Below are 18,906 nucleotides of genomic sequence, written 5' to 3' on the forward strand. Positions count from 1 at the left end.
ACATAAATGAGTATTAATAGAACTATTAATATATTAATGTCATTAGCCTCTCGATCTGTGGTGTCAAAAAGCCGAGGAAGCAGTGCATCAGACACACAAGGACAGGACCTGAAAGTAAAGAATCCCTTTACAAGACAGAAGCCAGGTGACCACTAGGAAGCACGTAAAAAAACAAACATTAAAAAAACAAGTAAAGATAACACCACCTCGACGTACAGGGATATTCAGCAGTATCGCACCGTCAGACACTGGAAAAGTAATCGTTTGTGCCACCCACTCTCTCAATCACGCAACACGCCGTGCACTGGTCAACAATGAGTGAGGAGTCACATCATGCAGACCAGCTGCCCTGGCAACTCATAAAGCCATGCTGCACGTGGGAGCGTCACAGTGAACACAGGAAGCAGAGGTGCACGTCCAAATACGTCTAATTAATATTCTAATTCATACTAATGCACAGGATATACGTATAGTACATCACAGTATATTATTAGAACATCCTCTGCAGTTATATATGCTAAGTGACAGATCATAATTGCTTAAGCCTTGCACTTGCACATTTTGTAAAAGATAAGAAACTTCCTCTCACTCAGAGGAGATCAATGTCTTTTAATTCATTGCTGACTTTTTAGTCTGGCAAAGCTGCAGCAGGCTGCTGGCCAACTCCAGTCTTAAAATAAGACGGCGACGTGGGACTATTAAATAAGGCCCTGATGAATGTAGGATGTGACTTCATTTGTAATGTGCTGCTGTATATTAGTTTTAATGTGTGGACCTCTGCTGGACAAAAGGCCAGCCTGCTCGGTCATCTCGCCGGGCTAAGCTGTACCTGGTGGCCGTCAGGTTACCACAGCTGACTGACAGAAGCAGCATGAACAAAGAGGCGGGTGGGGGATGCAGGGGGAGGGGAGGCCAGACTAGAGCCTTACCATCATGGTGGGCCACATACAGAGCTAAAGCCCAACCCAAGCAAAGTAAAGGCAGAACAACAACAGAGATTTAGGATAAGGCATCAGCAGTCGTACTGCCTGACAGACGCAGGCTCATCTCATTAAACCTGCATTCATGGCATATTTACACATCAGTTTACCAGTTTAATTTGAACAGGTTTGTATGACATTAAAATGATTAAAGAATTTGATCATTTTCCAGTTACTATATGAATTAAGCTTTTTTTTTTTTTGCCAAAATCCAAACAAGTTCAGCTTATAATAATGTCAATACAGCAATCTGAACTAAACAATTGCTCATTAATCTTCTACCATCTATAAAGCAACCATTGGAGTTTTGCTATAGCGTGCAAATCTTTTATTAATGGTCTCACTGTGCAGGTGTTGTAAACATTATAGATACTGACTCCTTTAAATATTAAGGCAATTCAAATTCCTACAAACTAAACTGCTGAAAAACTGTGCTGCACTGTGCTAAATCCACTACTAGACCTCATATATATGAAGTCAGTGGAGTTTGGTCTGTGTGGCAGTACCTTTCGAATGAGATCCTGGTCCTCCACCACGCCCAGCTCTCTCCCTATAGCCTGGGCGATCCGTTTCCCTGCCACCAAGTTGCCAACCAGCATAGAAGCTGGACCAACGTCCACTGAGGAGATCAGAAACAACCAAGAGTCGGTTACACAACGACAAACTTTCAACTGCCAGCTGATGGCACATGCTCATCATTTCTGGCTCCTTCTTCATGCTGCAGCTTTATATTGTATACAAGCATGATTCCATAATGTCTAAGATGACCCACCTGGCTGTTTCTGCCGGGGCTTGGGCAGGTTTGTAACACAGGTGTGTGGGCACATGAGGATATTACAGGGGTGAAGGTTTCCCTCCAAAAAGTTCTGCTTGGTTTCACAGATGTGGATGCCTCCCAGAGGCGTCTTTGGGAGGGTGTTGGCTGGGACGAGCGCGAGACAGTACAGGCCAACCTGGTGGATACTGTCAATGGCCTGAAGATGGAATACGCATCAAGTACACGTTAATACAGTATAACATAATATTAATCAAGATGATATGAACAGATGTGTGATTCACCTGCAGCACTCGACTCATCCACTGGAAGCTGTCTTCTTCACTGGCATCAGGCCTCTGCTCTGCCACAATCACTATCCTCTCATCATAAAACACCGTCACAGAAAACACTGCGATCCTGCACAGACAACAACAGAGGAGTGAGTGCAAACGCACAGCTAGACAAAGTAACCAGCAGAAGCTGCAGGATGCTGAAGGGATTTTTACTAATTACCAATTAAATATCACTAAATTATCCTTGCTCACATGTGTGCGTCGCTAGAACATTCTTACTCAGTGTGCATTATGAAGTAATGCAATGCATGAACACACACGCTGAGAGCACAGTGAAACCTCACTGTGGTTCACAGCGGCCTGTCGGTGTCTCACCTCCCCCTGTAAACTGTTTTGACAGGCTCCACTGCTAGCGCCGTGGCCACCAGGTCGTCTGCATTGTGCCGTCGCCCGCTCACCATCAGGAGCCCCTCAATCTTTCCCACAACAAATACCAGACTCCCCTGTGGAGCAGACATATTTAACTCAGCTCAGACATCCAAACTGCAGAGTACTGGAACTACTGTAATTGTGTATGTGTGACTTACCGGTCCCACGAATCCAAGCAGGCCAGTTCGAGTGAAGGGAATTTCTCCAACGGGCGCTCCGGCTTGATTTACTGGAATCACCTAGAAATTAGCACAGATGAGAGAGACTAGTGTCATAAATACAGCAGAGAAAAAAAGGTCTGGGATTGCATTTCAAGGGTAAATATACTGCATACTCCAAATACTGCAGTTGTAGTAGTACAACATAGTATAAGCCAAAAAGAAACACTTAGTGGGGTTTTATTAATAAAAATAATGGGACAATATTTCAACTCAATCAAGTCTATAAAGCATTTTATTAGTAAATGAGGAAATACAAATAAAGCAATTATTCAGTGAAGTCTGTGGCTCCATCTAGTGGGTAATTTTTTAACTAGTACTCCTTTTCCATGAGTCCATATTTTAAATTCACAAAGTCAAACAAGAAGGGACAGAGCTCATTATAGCAGAAATAAGAGGGGACATACAGAGACTGATGTAAACTTCATATCATGTCCCATTCTACTAACACAAAAGCCACATTATGTTATACCTTTTATACCACCAACATTTACCATTTTAAAAGTAAATGTTGGTACAAAGCTGTAATTTGTGTGACAACATTAAACCCGTGACAGACCTCAAATGTGGTTTTGGTGACACCCGGTAGGCCGTAGTACATGGTGCCTCCAGCACGTGAGTTGATCACGATCTCTCCTATCTCATCCGTCTTGCACAGCTGAGGAGATCCCTCTGGTTTCACAATGCACATCAGAGCTGAAACGAACAAAAACAGGTCAAAACATTAGAATTATGTAGACTTGAGCTTCTGTATTCTAAAAAAAAAAAAAAAAGGTCATACAGTAAGAATGTACAGTAAAGATGTGACAGCTGCTGCACTTCTGCACTGTCAATTACACCTAACAGTTGTGGCTAACCTCCAGGCATAATGTGACCCACATCCTGTACAGTCAGAGCAGAGTTCTTGTCTTCTGTGTTCACCCGGATCACTCCGTGGCTCAGCCCGCCCATGGACAGGATGGCCCTGGCTGGCAGCGGAGCACCTCGTGCACCTGGCCTGTACAAGGTAAGAAAATAAAATTTAAAAATTTAAAAAATGTGCATGCTTTTAACTTTTTATTCTGAAAAGTGTATTTTTCCATTTTCATGACCCATACTATTTGCGTGTAATTGCTGCATCCCTATTAATATTTACAGATTTCATGCATTTTCAGTAAAGGACGTCTCAGTTAAATTTAACTGTATAGATTTTGTTCTTACAGAGATGAAAGCTAATGAACTGCTGAGGCCTGCTAATGCACGAAAAAGTCAGTAAAAAGTGTGCAAGTACCAGTTTTTAAAACTTCTCAGTGACCAACTAGAAGTCGTTAAGAAACGCTTAACGCTTATAACACTGTGTCGCTTGTCACAATGCAGTGTGAACATTACAGCTTCCCCTTTTCAAGCTGATTTAAGAATAATGTTGAATAAATGTTGAGTGGAGATCCTATCTCTGTATGTGTGAAAGCACATGTCTCTCTGTTTATCTCTTTGTTCGTGTGGTTCACGTTGTACCTGCGGATGGCCACAGTCAGGGCCTCGGGAGAGGTGGCACACGGACAAATGACCTCAGGCTTCAAACCATGAGACTGGAACACATTCAGGAAAGCGTCACACGAGGACACAGACCCTGAGGGTAAACAAAGGATGAAAACATTAACAAAAGTAGGTGAAAGCAGCTTAAACTCACAGCACAACATTTTAAAATGGCCATGTATAGTGACTGTTTATTACATGAGTTACTCACATGGGTTGGCTCCATCAGCTACTATAAGCATGCGTATCGAAGACAAGTTGATGTCTTTCTGTTCTTTATGGGCCATCATGGCCCAGTGGAGGTCACGGCACTTCACCAAGGCCACACGTGCTGTGAGAGGGTAAGAAAAATCCCTTAAGCATCATTTCTCTACTTTTTTCTTATTAAATTTATTTTCTAACATTATTATTATCCTAGCAGTCTGTAAAATACTCTGTTTTAATAATATTGTTTGCTTATTAACTAAGCAAACATAGTAAAATTATAAGAATATGGAGTATAAAAGTAAGAACATTTGGCTCAACCTTTGTGAATATGAACCCTTTGCACCCAGGACATGGGACAGGCCTTCATGACAGCATATGGCACAGTAATGGTGTGAATTCTGTTCATGACACTCTGCAGGGAAGGAAAAAATACATGTAAACAAACAGTGTCAATAACATACTGTACCACACACCAAAGTAATAAAGGGCATCTAGTCAGCAGCAGAAAGCTAAACATCCAGTCTCACCGTTAAGACGCCATGCCACAAGCCCATATCTTTCTTACAGTCCAACACATTGACCAGTGTCTCCCCTAAGATAGAAAACACATAAGCAAATGAGTGCGTTCACCAGCTTCAAGTCCGTAAAGTTACATACAGTGTATTATAGTCTCTGACCTTCACAGTAGTTACAGGCTTGAGTCAAAGCTTGACAGTGAGTCAGCATTGCGATCTTGGACACAGCGACTCCCATCACTGTTCCCTCCTTACTCGCTTTGTACTTTAGCGAGAAAGAAACACACACACACACACACAGATGTCAACAACATGTCACAATTAATATCAGAGTCAAATAATAGTGTGCGAGTTACAGAAGATAAATAATTGAATATATAACAGTTTACTAAAGATAAACTGATTTAATCGAAATTAGAATGGAGAAATTAGAAATGCATTGAACTGCCTACCTCTATGTAGGCAGTGTCTGTGTTGGCAGTGGGAATGTGAGGCTGCCAGTCTTTGGATGGTTTGGTCAGGTACTTCGTGTCGGTCACTACCCATTTCATCCTTGGCCAACCTGCAACACGCAGACACAAAGAACATGGAGCACACAAAAACTATTACAGCTGTCACCAGAAAAAAAGGACATGTATTCAGCTGCACTAATTACACTAATATCGCAATAAAATGACAGCATCCAGAGATTATTCCCGATGAGCCAGCAGCATTAGCAGAGGCAGTTTAGTCTTGCTGACCTTTGAACTGGATGATCTCTCCATTTTGTGTCTTGGGCAGCCCTTTGAGACACACCTCACTGGTCAGCGCCAAACTCACACCACAGCTGCCCAATAGGAACCCAATCTGCTGGCTCCCTGCATCCTATGAAAAGAGGCTTAGGTCAGGAAACTTCAACACACAAGGACAGGCAAGCAGACAAAACTGTGACAACTAAAAGAAATAATAATAATAATAATAATAATAATAATAATAATGTTAATAGTATACTGGTGAGGCTCTCATTATCATAAACCATGCGTTTGGTCCTAAACATGTGTAGCATTTTTCAGAAATCCCACAGAAAAACTGCTATGAAAACAGGTATATTTACCTGTCGGGACAGCGGCACCTCAATAGGCACAGGGATGACTTCAGCTAACAGACAGCCATAGAAGGCCACCCAGAACATGCCAGGGTCACTGTTTGGATACACCAACGCCACCTAAGAAGCAGAGAAAATGATTTTTCTCGTTGTGCTACTTTACAATTTACTTGGGAAGAAATGACTGACAAACTCTTACTCGATCTCCAGGTTGAAGGACAGGCTCAGTCTTTGTGCCCAGTTTATTCAGAAGGGTATAGGCCAGTTTCAGACTGCGACTCCACAGTTTACCTATGGAAGTTTAAAAAAAAAAAAAAAAAAAAAGGAGATAAAAAAGTCATCTTGTTTTCCAAAGGCCAGATTTCTTACTGTTAAATTACTGTGTATTATTGTTGCATAACTGTTCTATGATCGCTTAACTTCCCAACCCACTATGGGTCCACACTGGAGGCAATGTAATGTGGGAGTTGTTCTACTCGGGCCAACAAATATTTCTTCCTTTGATCCAGCTCATATGCAAAAAATATACCTGACATTTATAGAGTGGACACAACAATACAGACACCCATATTTGTGCCTCAAAATCGACTTTAATATTCCTACGAGGCGACGTGTCGCTCACCATATGTGAGTGTGTAGAGTGGTTTGCCAGTGATGTCCAGGGCAGTGAGGGCAGGGCTTTTGGCCTGAGTGGCCCCCCAGCGGGCAAGGGCAGCCTGCAGGGCAGGAGGCCAGTTACTGACCACCCCGAGGGGCTCCCCCTTCACTGGGATGATTTGACGTCCCTCGGGCTTCGGGGTGTTGGGGTCCGGTTGGGGAACTAGGCATGAAAATTGGCAAGAAAGAAACTGTGAGTACTGGGTGTAACGCTGTAACACTGTGATGTCACAAAACTCTGGGTGACTTCCTAAAGAAGTGAAAACCCTTTTCAAAACAACCAAGAGGATTTCCGTGCTGTAGTACACACAACAGTGAAAATCAAGCATGACATATTGTGTTATGTGCCACACCTTCTACGATTTCCTCAGAGTCATCGAGGAAGAATTCGCTGAGCGGTGGTCTTTTGGGACGTTTGAGTGTGTTCAACAGCTGCTGGATCTTAGTGGACACCCTGCTGCTGACAGGCACGCCTGGACAAACACCGAGAGCAGCCGCCGTCACCAACATATGCAAACAAACAATGACACGCAGACCCCCACACATGCAAGTTTATTCAAACACGAATCTCTACTTTAACACACGCTCTCTCGCTCACACAGGCAGTATCCTACGCACTAGCACAGTCAGGAACAGAATCAGCAGCAGGAAAAATTTGAAAGGGAAATTTGCACTCGAGGAGACACAGAGTGGACAATTCTTTTAGGAAAATACTATAAAGGAAGATTTCTACTTCTACACCTACAGCATGAGACAAACATAAAGAGAGATAGATATCAGGATGGAAAGCAAGCTACTCGGGGCCTCTTCGGCATCCCTCCCCTTCCCCAGGTTCGATGTATATTACCTTTTCTTTTTCCTTTTTTAAATCAAAGTCAAGACAGGGACAGGATTAATGGACCCAAAAGAAAGAACACAAAATATCCGTCGTTAGCAGCATTCACCACACAGTGAAATGAGGATGATGTTGAAGGTGATCGAGGATGAACATGGGTAGATTGTATGTTGATTGGAACACATTCAATCCCGTAGCCAATGCAAAACAGAAATATATCGTCCGATGTCATGATTAGAATATGAAAATGACTGAACTGCTTGAAATGAGGAAAGAACCAAATGACAGTCACCCAGATTCCAAATATTTCAGAAAATGAACAATTCTTTAGCAGTTTTTCTCCCCACTTTTGCAGAAACATAAACCCTTAGATACATTTGTACCATAGCCAGACGTTAACAGACATTCTGGCTTAAGTGAGTGTACCGTCAGCAGTATCCAGCATGCTGGAGCGGCTCTGTCCACGGCTCATGCCCCTGACTGCTGGGGGAAGATCCACCCTGGACCCTCTGTCTTGAGAAGCAGAGGACGTCACATCTGGGGGGACACTGTTTTCTGTTAGGGCGGAGAAAAATAGCATCATTAATGGCAGTGACACTATCACTGAGATTTATGGATTAACGCTGGGAGTTCTCCATCAGGACAGTTTACCAATGCGTGTGTGGGCTAGCACGTCAGCTAACAAGGAAACAGCAGGCTGAGGCTGGGGCTGGGGCTGAGTCTTGGGCTCTCCATGGGAGAGGGTGGAGGAAGCAGATGAGGATGTGGAAGAGCTTTGGACGGAGCGGTTGATCCAGTAGTCGGGGCTCTGCAGGGTCTGAGCCAGTGCTGCACTGAGTGCTGCCTTTCTGCGCAGCGAGCCTTCATCCTCTGATGCAGAAGATGTGTCTAAGAGTAAGAGAAAACATGAAAAAAAATATAATTCAATAACTTTTAATGTTTTGGTAAGGGTATTTTTTAGGAGCTACAATCACCAGCAACCATCTGATCTCAGAGTGGGAGGAACCAAGCTTACCTGGAGGTGTGCAGGTATCTATGGGAGACTGGACAAAGGCTGAGCGCCTCTTGGTTGGCATGGGAAGTGCCATTTTCTCCTCTTTATGTTTGGCCAGTGCTGCCTGGACAGCTTCTGTATGGATGTCTACATAAATAGAGAATAGAGAATAACCAGAGTGAGAAAAACAAAGAAAAACAACAAGGACAAGGCCAAAACCTGTAAACTTCTCGTTAGTGATCATGATTAATAGCACTCATTAGATTGATCAATTCTCTGGACAATGGAAAAATCCAGCTAACTCAGTGAAGATATCCAAGGACAATTATAGATTTACAGAACTTGATAAGGTCTCTTGGAGAAATTTCTGTCACCCTCAGATGATAAGGATGTTTAGGACCAACCCAGGAACCACCAAGGCTGCCATGAACTGGAAATTGCTGGAGCACCAGGTTATGCCATTAGCGCGCCAACATTAAACCCTATTGAAAATTTGTGGGGATATATCTCCCAAATCAATGAAATTCTATTTTATTGATTTTTAACTTAACAATTAAAGTTAAAACAATGACTTGAATTGTTTGCATTCATTCCACTCTTGTTGTACCTTCATTCCAAATCAAAGAAACTATTTAAAGCTAAACTCCATGATGTAAACTTTTGACTCCAACTGTACCTGTGTGCTTTTGTAGTGAATTTTGTGCTGCATACCTGATCTGTAGCGCTCGTCCCTGGCGCCTCCGCTCCGGTGTGAACGATGGTGTCTGGAGGCTGAAGAGGTGGAGGGGCCCGGGGCCTCAGGACTGGGGCTAGGGTCGGCACTGCGGCTCGGGGAAAGCTGCACATCTGGTAGAGGCAGATCCACATCTACAGAACAGAGCCCAGCATGTGAAAAGTCAATAAAAGTCTATATTTAGGGGAACATTAATAAAAGCAAAACAAACAATCTAACATGAGATCCAGGAAATTCAGACAAACAGAGCACACTCTTGCTTTACATAATGCTATTACAGCAACGTGTAGGCATAAATATTATATGACCTTCTCTGAAGCTCTCCAAATTTAGCCTCATACAGAGCCTGTGAACAGTGAAATAAGGACATGTACTTGACTGATGCAAGTTATACTGCTAACAGAGTACATGAAACTGGGTTACATTTATATTTTTAGTGAACTGTCTTTTCCTCCCAGAGGGAACTGGGTAACTGAGTCCCTGAGGAGATGATGGTTTTGAGGGATAACAGGACCAGTGAAGGAGCACAAGGTCACCCCTGGAGATTCAAAGCTTTCTGGTGTATGCTCTGACATTCAAAGCAAGCTGCCAGCAAAAGTCAAATGCAAAAATCACTAAAAACAATGGGACTTTCATTCAAGTATTTAAAAAAAAAAAAGTTTTTTCCAAATGAAATCTAGATTAATATACAATCTTTGTGTGTAATCACATAAATGTTTTGGCAGCAGAAGCCAAAACAAAGGTTAAACTAGAGGAAAGGGAAGTGTAGTGGTGCTCTCTTTTTTCTTTTTTTTTCAAATAGCTTAAAGTGATACATCAAGAAAGATTTTTTTTTCATGCCGCTGCTAGCACGGTGCAATACTTTCCGAAGGAAACACCACACCCTTGCTTGAGGAAACTGACAGTCAAGTCAGTTTGTCTGACACACAGTAACACAGAGAAGCTTTAGTACTTCCCCACAGCTGTAAACTGAAACCAGTTTCAGAATGTATCAGATTTACTGGGTACGCATTAAATACAGCAGAAAGTCTGACAGGAACTATGGGTTTGTTCATCTGTGGCTTACTTGTGGTGATGCAGTTATTAAAGATATTTGTGCATCACTGGTCACCTTATGTGCAATTCTCATTTTGGCCACTAGAGTGCCACAGAAAGCCAGAAATTATGTTGCTAACTTGGACAAAGACAATCAACACTCACACTGAGAAGTCAGTAAAGTTTCTTCTCAAAGAAATGAAAAAAGAAAAAAAAACTACAATACGACATAAAGAATCCATTTTTTCCCTCCGTTTTATTTTTCACATGTGAAAGAATAATCAGCTCAAATGTAAATCTGAGGAATCTTCTTATGCAATCTAGCCTTGTTTTGCTTTTCAGCCTGAACAACAATAACACTGCAGACAGGGGAGGCGGAAAAAAAAAACAAATGGAGAAAAGGAAGAAGGAAGGCTTTAATGGGAGATGAAAAAATTCCAAGAGCAGAAGAAGAACTGGTCTTACTTGGCAAATGGGAGATGTAGGAGGCCAGCAGCTTGGCTCTCTTCTTCTCATAGCCCTTCTGCGTGATGTCACCTAGGAGAGAGGACAGCAACACCAAACTGTTAGGTTAGTCATAATTACCACACAAACTCCAGACAACTGCGTACACACAGACTCACAGACACACACATGTACAGCCTCTGATTTCACTAATACATTTTCAGAGGGTTGAGTCATAATAATAATCCACTTTAAACCAAATCCACTGAACTCCACATGTTGACAGCTAAGTCCATTTACAACAAGGCGAAGAGATAACGCCATTGTTTGGCCTTACATTAGCCCCAGTGAATAAACATGCCTGCTGGCTATAAAACCCAAATATGATTCCGCCGAGCAGCACGTAACTAGGCAGAGAACAATGCCAAAACATTGGGAACAGTTGGGATGGTAAGCAGAGCAAAAAAGGAAGCCATGTGAGCCAGTTTCACATGGGACTCGGTCATTTATCTCTCCCGACCTTTTCCCACTGTAGACCCAGCACCACCCCTTCCTCGTTCGGCCTCGGCCTGGCAGGACTCCCAGTGATACTAGAGTGTGCTACAGAGCCGCACAGGCCTGACAAAGTCCATTTAACTGGGACCCCAAAACACACAGTCTGCTCACCGAGCAAACATGCATGAAAGACACACCCTTACATACACACACTCCCCTTGAAAACACAAACAATCCTAATGCTACAATCTCCCACACTCTCTCTGTTAGTCGCCTTCTTTTGTGTCCAGCGATAGCACCTCATGCTATGTCAAGTGCCAATCGCCAAACGGCTGCTTAACCTCAATCTCCTGACACCTCCTCCACACTGACCAGCGACAATGAGGGGGACCTACAGAGAGCACGGGGGGGGGGGGGAAGGAAGCTGAGAGTCACTGGCAGCAGCAACAGGGAATGCAGACCAGTGTGTGCATTAAGCAACAACGAAAGAAAATAAGGAGAGAAATGGTGAGCCAAGGTTCAGCAGGGAGACTGGAGGGAGGTCTGCTGGATAAGCCGGGGCTGGGTGGGGAGTTTCGTGTGTGACTGAGATAGAGTGTGTTTTGTCTTAAAGTTTTCTCACACTCTGGTCACTATCCACTGGAGTGTGGGATTTGCTTGTATAAACAAGAGAATCAGAAAGGAAGTCCCCTCTATGACTGTGTGTGTGTGCCTGCCAGAATGGGTTAAATATGAGACTTCTTTTTTTTTAAATCCTTCCAATACAGTTTCACAATACTCATATTATGAGAAGCAGAGTAAAAGTGAATAACATTTGCAGAGAAAAAGCCAACAAAACAAAGTTGAACAGTTTTAGAGTGAAAGGGAGTGTGTGACTGAGTGCCGAGTGCTTTGTCATTCCCTCTGTGCAGGGGAGAAAAAAAATGGGGATGGCGAGCATTCAGCTTGGAGTTCATGCCTGGGTTCACACACTAGGCTGAAATTCAGACACAGCAGCTTGTTGCAGTCTTTGTTTCTCCATCTCTCTGGCATGCTACAGACTTGTTTATACACAGGAAAACACTCATAGGCAGACATGCAAGCGAGGCAATCGGCAGCAACTTGATTGTAGTGGACTGGAGCAGCTATTGTTGTCGGAGACAAGGTTATGCCAAGCCCAGTCCTGGTGCCCAATTGGTGCCGGGAGGGAAGAAGGGGAAGAGATGGAAAGATGGACGGAGCGCTGTCGGTCATTAACGCAGACAGAAGAGAGTCTGTGCTGGTGTCGGGCAAGTACAACAGGCACGGATTGGCACAGGCACACCAGCTATGTGGCTGGCAGTGGGAAGAAAGACGCTGAAAGGCTCTGGGTTTAAAGACTGACTGTGACAGCTGGTTCAAAACAGAGAAAAAGCTGTATGTGTTAAGTGCAAGAATGTGGTGTTTTTGAGTGTTAGCATGAACAAAAACAGTACAGTAACTGTGCGTGTGTGTAATCTGAGGTCAGGGGACAGGATATGAGCATTACCCCACCCTGTGTGTGCTGCCAAAATCGTCTCACTGTGTCTGTCTAGAGAAAGAGGAATGTGCTGATTGGAAAACACCATACTAACAGAGAGGGCCAACTGGCCAAGAGAGCATGCTCATAGTTCCAAAAACTCCCCTGAGGTGCAGGAAGCTAATGTATCTGTGCATGTGTGTGTATACACAGCTGGGGCAGGTTAAAGGGCGCTTCAGCACACAAGAGAATGAATGCTGACAGGGCCTGAGGTGTACTGGCACTACAGGCCTTCTCTGTGAGATGTGTGTCAGTATGTCAAACCAGGAATGCGTATTTCGTCCAAGGATCAGCTGAACCTGCCCAGCATGCTGTGATAGAGGCACAGTATCAGCAATGAATGTGTCTTTAAGAGCGTATAAAAATGTGTGACAAATCTCACATCTATAAGCAATTATCACAGTCCTTCTCCTTGGCAGCCAGACCTTTTAACTGACTTTTTCTTTATGTGTTAATCGTGCTGTTTGTGACATTTTCAGAGCTCATTCAAGACCAGATGACAGTGACCCTGTGAGTCTTCTTTTAAAATATCCGATGTTGACCTCATACTTCAAGACAAGTCATACAGTGGACTGATCTCCTAATAGCTGGCAGCGCGGGGTCACAGAGGGGATAAACACACTCACATGAACGGCATTCCCAGCCACACCGATAACTGCGGAGGGCTACAACTTCTTCTGACACAGTAGGGTATTATGGAGCACTTCAGATTTGATCTGCACTGGCATTCTCCACTATGATCCGGCACATCAGAGCCATTTGAGTTTTTGGAGATTAACTGTTTATTTGTGCGCTGTGCATCACTCCACACGTCCACATCTTGATCTTGTTGTCAGGGTGTTTTTCGGGAGGCTCCGATTGGGTCTTAGACAGGTAGCAACACACAAAGGCAATTTTTTCTGGTTATTTCTGATCATTTGTGAATAAAACCTCAAACTATTACAATAATGATTACTTTCCTGTGGGTTCTTTGCTAAAGCCTCCCTGGGATGAGGCCACAGGAGAACACCCTGGTTCTGTTATATGTGGCATGACATATGCTCGAAAAAGCGGAAAAAAATATTTTTATGAACCTGTGAAAGAGGATCAAGTCAATGGACGCCTACAGCACTGTGTGCCTCGTGACCGTGTCAAATCAAATCCAAGAACTGAAACCATCATGAAAAGTGAATTTCTCTCTGATGACATAGCTGGGCATTAAGCATTCATGACACAACATTTGCTCCCTGTGATTTTCCAAGCAGCTCAAATGTTGAATCATCGGACTGGCTGTAGCTGATACAGCTAAAATTTCATTTCTTAGATTACCATTACCCATGAACAGAACCCCTTTTTTCCCCAAATACAAAGGAGAAAAAAAAGCTGTTAAAGAGAACGCTTAATGGTCAGTATATGAGGAGTAATAAAGAATGGTATAAGAACAGCACAGACATAGTGGGTTAGGAGGGACAGAGTAAGGTGTGCATAGAAGATCACACTGCATTAAGGTAAAGACAATAAAACACAAAAACCGAGACAAATCGCAACCAAAAACAACCTCCTTTATACCTCCAGGCCAATCAGAAAGAGCTGAAATTTGTATTGGAAGCAGTTTAATTCCAGCTGCCAATACCCCAGAAACAGCACTTTATTTGAGATATTTATATAAAACTAAAGCAACGAGGTCAGTGCCTGCCTCAGCCTCTCTTTCAATCAGTGCCACAACTGCTGCCAAGATTTCTTCTCTTTAAATGATATTCATTAGGTCATGAAAAAACTGAGAGGCTCAGTGAAGCGCTTTTTAATGCCAGTGATTTCCCTCCATCCTGTAATCACTGCACAGTTCTCCTGAATGAAAAATCCAAATGTTGGCCTTGAGCTTCAACCCTGAGATAAATAGAGATTCATAGATCAGCTGTTAACAGTTAACACCCACCCATCCATCAACCTGATCTACACACACACACACACACACACACACACACACACACAGACAAACAAAGGCAACATTAGAGTGCATAAGATTTGTATTGTGTGTGTGTGTGTGTGTGTGTGTGTGTGTGTGTGTGTGTGTGTGTGTGTGTGTGTGCGTGTTGGATGGTGGGGGTACTGAATGGCTTAAGAATCAGCTGATAAGCCTCCTGGCATCCACATGCTCATGATACATGAACAAAAGGCACTGAGACAGCATTTTTGCTTAGTTTTTTTCACTTCTCTGTAGCGGATGTTGCAACAATCTGATGTAATCTCAGCAAACATGGATTGTGTCACAGTGAATGCAAACTGCAAGGACCCTCTCCTGTTTACACATATGTATTCAAGCCCCCTCCCCAACCGAGAGATCTCTATAATTACTTTGAGCAGATTAGCAAGTGACATGACTGTCACCCGCAATTTCCGCTTGCCTGACTGTCTTTTGCACACAGAGACCTGCATGTGACAGGTTTCCTGTCAACCCATAAATGCACACAACCATGAAACTCAAACAAGATAACTACCTGGATTACACAGAAAGCTGTAAATAAAACCCTGCTTTTACATCTTGAAAGCCATCCAGTGCTCACATTTTGGTCTCTATCCTAATCTGTAATCTGAGATTACATCTAACCTAACAGATTATATCTCTCCGTCTGGACGTTTGTGTGGACGGGGGCACAAATATCTGGAACAAGGCTCTGTACAGTGCAGGACTGTTTTCTAAGCGTGGTGCTTCTAGCCAGCGATACTGGTTTGCTCTACATAAAAGTGTCTTTGTTTGCCTGTGGTTTACAGTTTGGTGACAAGAGTGATGCTAATCTAGAACACCGTTACTACCCTATATCACAAGAAATACATACCAGGGCAAAAAGTCGCTGTACTATTAAGTCCACCATGAGAAAATGACTGCGAGATAAACAGGATAACTAGAAAAAAAACATGGAAAACAGCACACCAATAGCCACAGCCTGCACATTTACATATAAATACACACATAAACACAGGGGCTGAGAAAGGAGGAACTAACGTCACCCACAAGATCTTATTTATAGAGACTCTGAGCAGTGACACAAAAACAATGGGCAGACTGTGCCGAGAACATGGATAAATAGCACTTGACAGGAAATGCAAATGAATGCGTATGACACCAAGGCCATTTAATGGCACCTGGTCATTAGTTAAAGCAGATGTAAGAAGCTTATTTCCATAGAGCATGCTCTGAAAGGGAAGCAGCGTGACAAGTACAAACGTTCCACTGCTGTGCTTTTGCATACCATGAAACGAATTTCATTTCAATACTGTTAACTGGGTTTGAAATGATTATCATTTTAATTGATCTGGTTGACTGACAGTAAACAGTGTTGTTTGATGACCGGGAAATCATTTAACTTACTCTTTTAAGAAAACTGAGAACACCCCTTGATCCAGTTTGTTAGCTGTGTGGATCTGCTGCTTTTCACTGATCATAAATGAAATATCTTTAAGTTTTGGAGCACTAAAAACAACCTGAGGCCCCTTATCATTGGATTTCTGAAAGCTCAACTTGTGAAAGAGTTATGTATGCGTGATTATTTATCAAAGATTTTTATACTGTTTATATAAACATTCAAAAGAGACATAAACATATGAGACATGCAGAACCACTGGATGTGACACTAGAGCACCAGCGTCATCTCCCAAACACCAAAACAAACACACACGGCGCACAAACACAGACACACAGCTGGATTGGCTACCACAACAGAGGAGAGAAACTTGGATTACATTACACACAAAAGAGGGAGTGTGACTTCATTTTTCACTATTTATCCAGTAAAATATTACATATCTAGCTAGCTATATATCCATCCATAGGGAGAGAAAGAAAGAAAAAGTTTAAGGCAGTAAAGTTTGTTCATCTAGAAAGTCAACAAGCATCCTTGACTAAATCGGGGGGGGTCCCCTCAGTTTGCTAGCAGTTAAATCAGTTTTTGAGTATTAAAATCAATCAGTTATCACTCAGGAGATATTTGGCTCATGTCTGAATAGTGATTCAAAAACACTAATACTTCTAGCACGATGTTTTTCCACTCCAAATCCAGGCCAAAAATTCCTCTGGGACCCTGGGAGTCCACGTGGGGGTTTTGAGGCAGACAGGGAGGATGAAGTGATCTCTGGACGGCTAAAGGGAACTGCCGGCCAGATGAGTAAGGGTCTGAGTAAGTGTACTTTCTCTCGTCAAAAATCTCCATTGGATTCGGTTTGTGTTTGGTTGGATGGAAAACACAACTCTGACAGTTAAACTGCCCAGCCTAGTCACGATTGAGCAACGGTGCCCGAAATATGGCTAGTTATCATTTGTCACTTTAACCTTCTGAACGATTTTTTATGTCCATCTTTCCAATAATGAATGATGCAGAAAATAAGTGCTCAAGCTGTTTTATTAGGTATAACTTATTACATTCTAATACAAGATCTCCCAGTGACATAAAATGGAAGCACAAAAACTTTTTAGGAAAATCCAACAATAGCACCAAAACCTCATTAGTCACCGCAGCAACTAAGTGATGCTATCATGTCACAATCTCAGCCCTGTGTTGAATCTGTGCCACAAAGAAATAAATAAGCTCTGAAGCAAAACCTCCAACCCAGTACCAGTGGCCAGTGAACATAGCACGGTTATAGCATGATTATACATACAGTTGACTCAACACTTCACTAAAACTGTTTCAACAAAAGCTCAACATTGCTGGCAGGAGTGCTGTATTAGGTCACTTTAGTCTTATCTAGCTGTCCCTAATGAAGTGAACTTACAGATAAAAATTCGACACAAGGTGTGGGAAAGTCTTCTGAAAATTACACCCTAAAAAAATACAACCCAAAAATGGTGACAGCAAAGTTAATAACACATATTTAAACAAATGATAACGCGTCTGGCAGTAGTACCCCCCCAGTGCTTTTATATATTTTCATTGAGTTGTGTAATATGTGACAAGAACAGACGATGTAACACAGTTTAGTATACAGTGCTATTGTAAGTAGGTAATTTTGCCCACCCCCCACCACCCAAAGGATCACTACAGCGGATGGATCCACATGTTTTGATTTGGCACAGAAATCACGCCGGATGCCCTCGCTGACGCAACACTTCCAATTATCCGGGCTTAGCGCTGGCACTTGGAGCACACTAGCTTGTAAGTCCCTGTGTTATAAGCTGGGTCTGTATCTGATCTCCAATCTTTTGGAATCTTTTGTGTGTAAGGTGAATACGTTACCCGCTACACATTTAGAGCTATCAACACTATTATTTGAAAAAGATCTCATTTTATATTTTATTCATTGCCTTTCAGCCTGCTCCAGTCTGTGAAGACAGTTCTAATTATGCCCCCCTTTTCATTTCTAAGGCATATTCTTATAAAAATCTCAATAAAACGAATGTGAGACATAAAAGAAGTCCACTGGGCTGTGCTTGGCCCAGATTAGTTCAAATGAACAACTTGTGTGTGGTTTTCACAGATCAACAATGCGTTAAACCCATTTTCCAATAAATAATGAAGCAATGCCCAGCAAAGAGGATGTAACGGAAGGAGTGCGTCATACTGAGAACTAGAAGTGAAACCACTGTAGTGACATGTCTAACACAGGTATGCCTCACAGGAAATTACAGAGAAGGGCAAAGAAGAAATGATAAATAAAGATTCAGCAGCTGTTAATGTGGACACGCGTCTTAGTATAACAAATGCGTGGCAATCCCACCTTTTAAACTTAATACCAGAGAAACATATAACATGTGAAGAAACACACCCACACATATGCAAACAAAACGACCAGTTAAACCACACCCGAGTCAAGTACCTAAACATTCGGTGAAGTCAGACCTTCCTGTACAGGACAACAACAACAAAAAAACGCTTCAGCTTAAAAGTGCTGGCACTATTAAGATAAAAACAAAAGAAACAATAACACTGGACAGTCAGCATCCTGAAACTTAATTTATCCAAAGAAATAAAACAAGTGTTTCCTTCAAGCTTTTGAAGCATTCATCTTGTGCTTGAGTTTAGAGCCCTACTTCCTCCATTACTTCTATTACATCGTACATTTTATGCTGGCGGATCAAGCGTTCTAGAGCCAGCCGTGAGTTTTGAGCTGGGAACTGCTGCAGCAATAAAAGCTATCAAAAAACCACAATGAAACAAAAAAGACAGTACATTTTCTTTTATTCTTCTCCATAAGCAAGACAGTT

The 18,906-nt window shown here is 42.6% G+C and overlaps 1 protein-coding gene across 2 annotated transcripts in view; it reads right to left on the reverse strand.

Moving 5' to 3' along the window:
• Positions 1-18,906, reverse strand: part of dip2ba (disco-interacting protein 2 homolog Ba) — a 44,142-nt gene that overhangs the window by 10,893 nt on the left and 14,343 nt on the right. Inside the window, exons 2-25 of one of the 2 annotated variants that reach the window (XM_005478120.3) lie at positions 10,718-10,789; positions 9,196-9,351; positions 8,506-8,631; positions 8,142-8,378; positions 7,917-8,045; positions 7,503-7,514; positions 7,009-7,128; positions 6,621-6,818; positions 6,198-6,289; positions 6,008-6,118; positions 5,655-5,778; positions 5,367-5,476; positions 5,077-5,179; positions 4,927-4,991; positions 4,718-4,811; positions 4,404-4,523; positions 4,172-4,286; positions 3,535-3,674; positions 3,237-3,373; positions 2,618-2,698; positions 2,406-2,533; positions 2,040-2,154; positions 1,753-1,954; positions 1,487-1,599 (exon numbers count right to left, since the gene is read on the reverse strand). In XM_005478120.3, the coding sequence (XP_005478177.1) occupies positions 1,487-1,599; positions 1,753-1,954; positions 2,040-2,154; positions 2,406-2,533; positions 2,618-2,698; positions 3,237-3,373; positions 3,535-3,674; positions 4,172-4,286; positions 4,404-4,523; positions 4,718-4,811; positions 4,927-4,991; positions 5,077-5,179; positions 5,367-5,476; positions 5,655-5,778; positions 6,008-6,118; positions 6,198-6,289; positions 6,621-6,818; positions 7,009-7,128; positions 7,503-7,514; positions 7,917-8,045; positions 8,142-8,378; positions 8,506-8,631; positions 9,196-9,351; positions 10,718-10,789 (2,900 nt within the window). The remainder of the gene's footprint in view (positions 1-1,486; positions 1,600-1,752; positions 1,955-2,039; positions 2,155-2,405; positions 2,534-2,617; positions 2,699-3,236; positions 3,374-3,534; positions 3,675-4,171; positions 4,287-4,403; positions 4,524-4,717; positions 4,812-4,926; positions 4,992-5,076; positions 5,180-5,366; positions 5,477-5,654; positions 5,779-6,007; positions 6,119-6,197; positions 6,290-6,620; positions 6,819-7,008; positions 7,129-7,502; positions 7,515-7,916; positions 8,046-8,141; positions 8,379-8,505; positions 8,632-9,195; positions 9,352-10,717; positions 10,790-18,906) is intronic. The other variant, XM_003448148.5, reaches the window with a different exon arrangement.

Source organism: Oreochromis niloticus, linkage group LG20 (genome assembly GCF_001858045.2).
Source record: "Oreochromis niloticus isolate F11D_XX linkage group LG20, O_niloticus_UMD_NMBU, whole genome shotgun sequence".
Classification (NCBI taxonomy): domain Eukaryota; kingdom Metazoa; phylum Chordata; class Actinopteri; order Cichliformes; family Cichlidae; genus Oreochromis; species Oreochromis niloticus.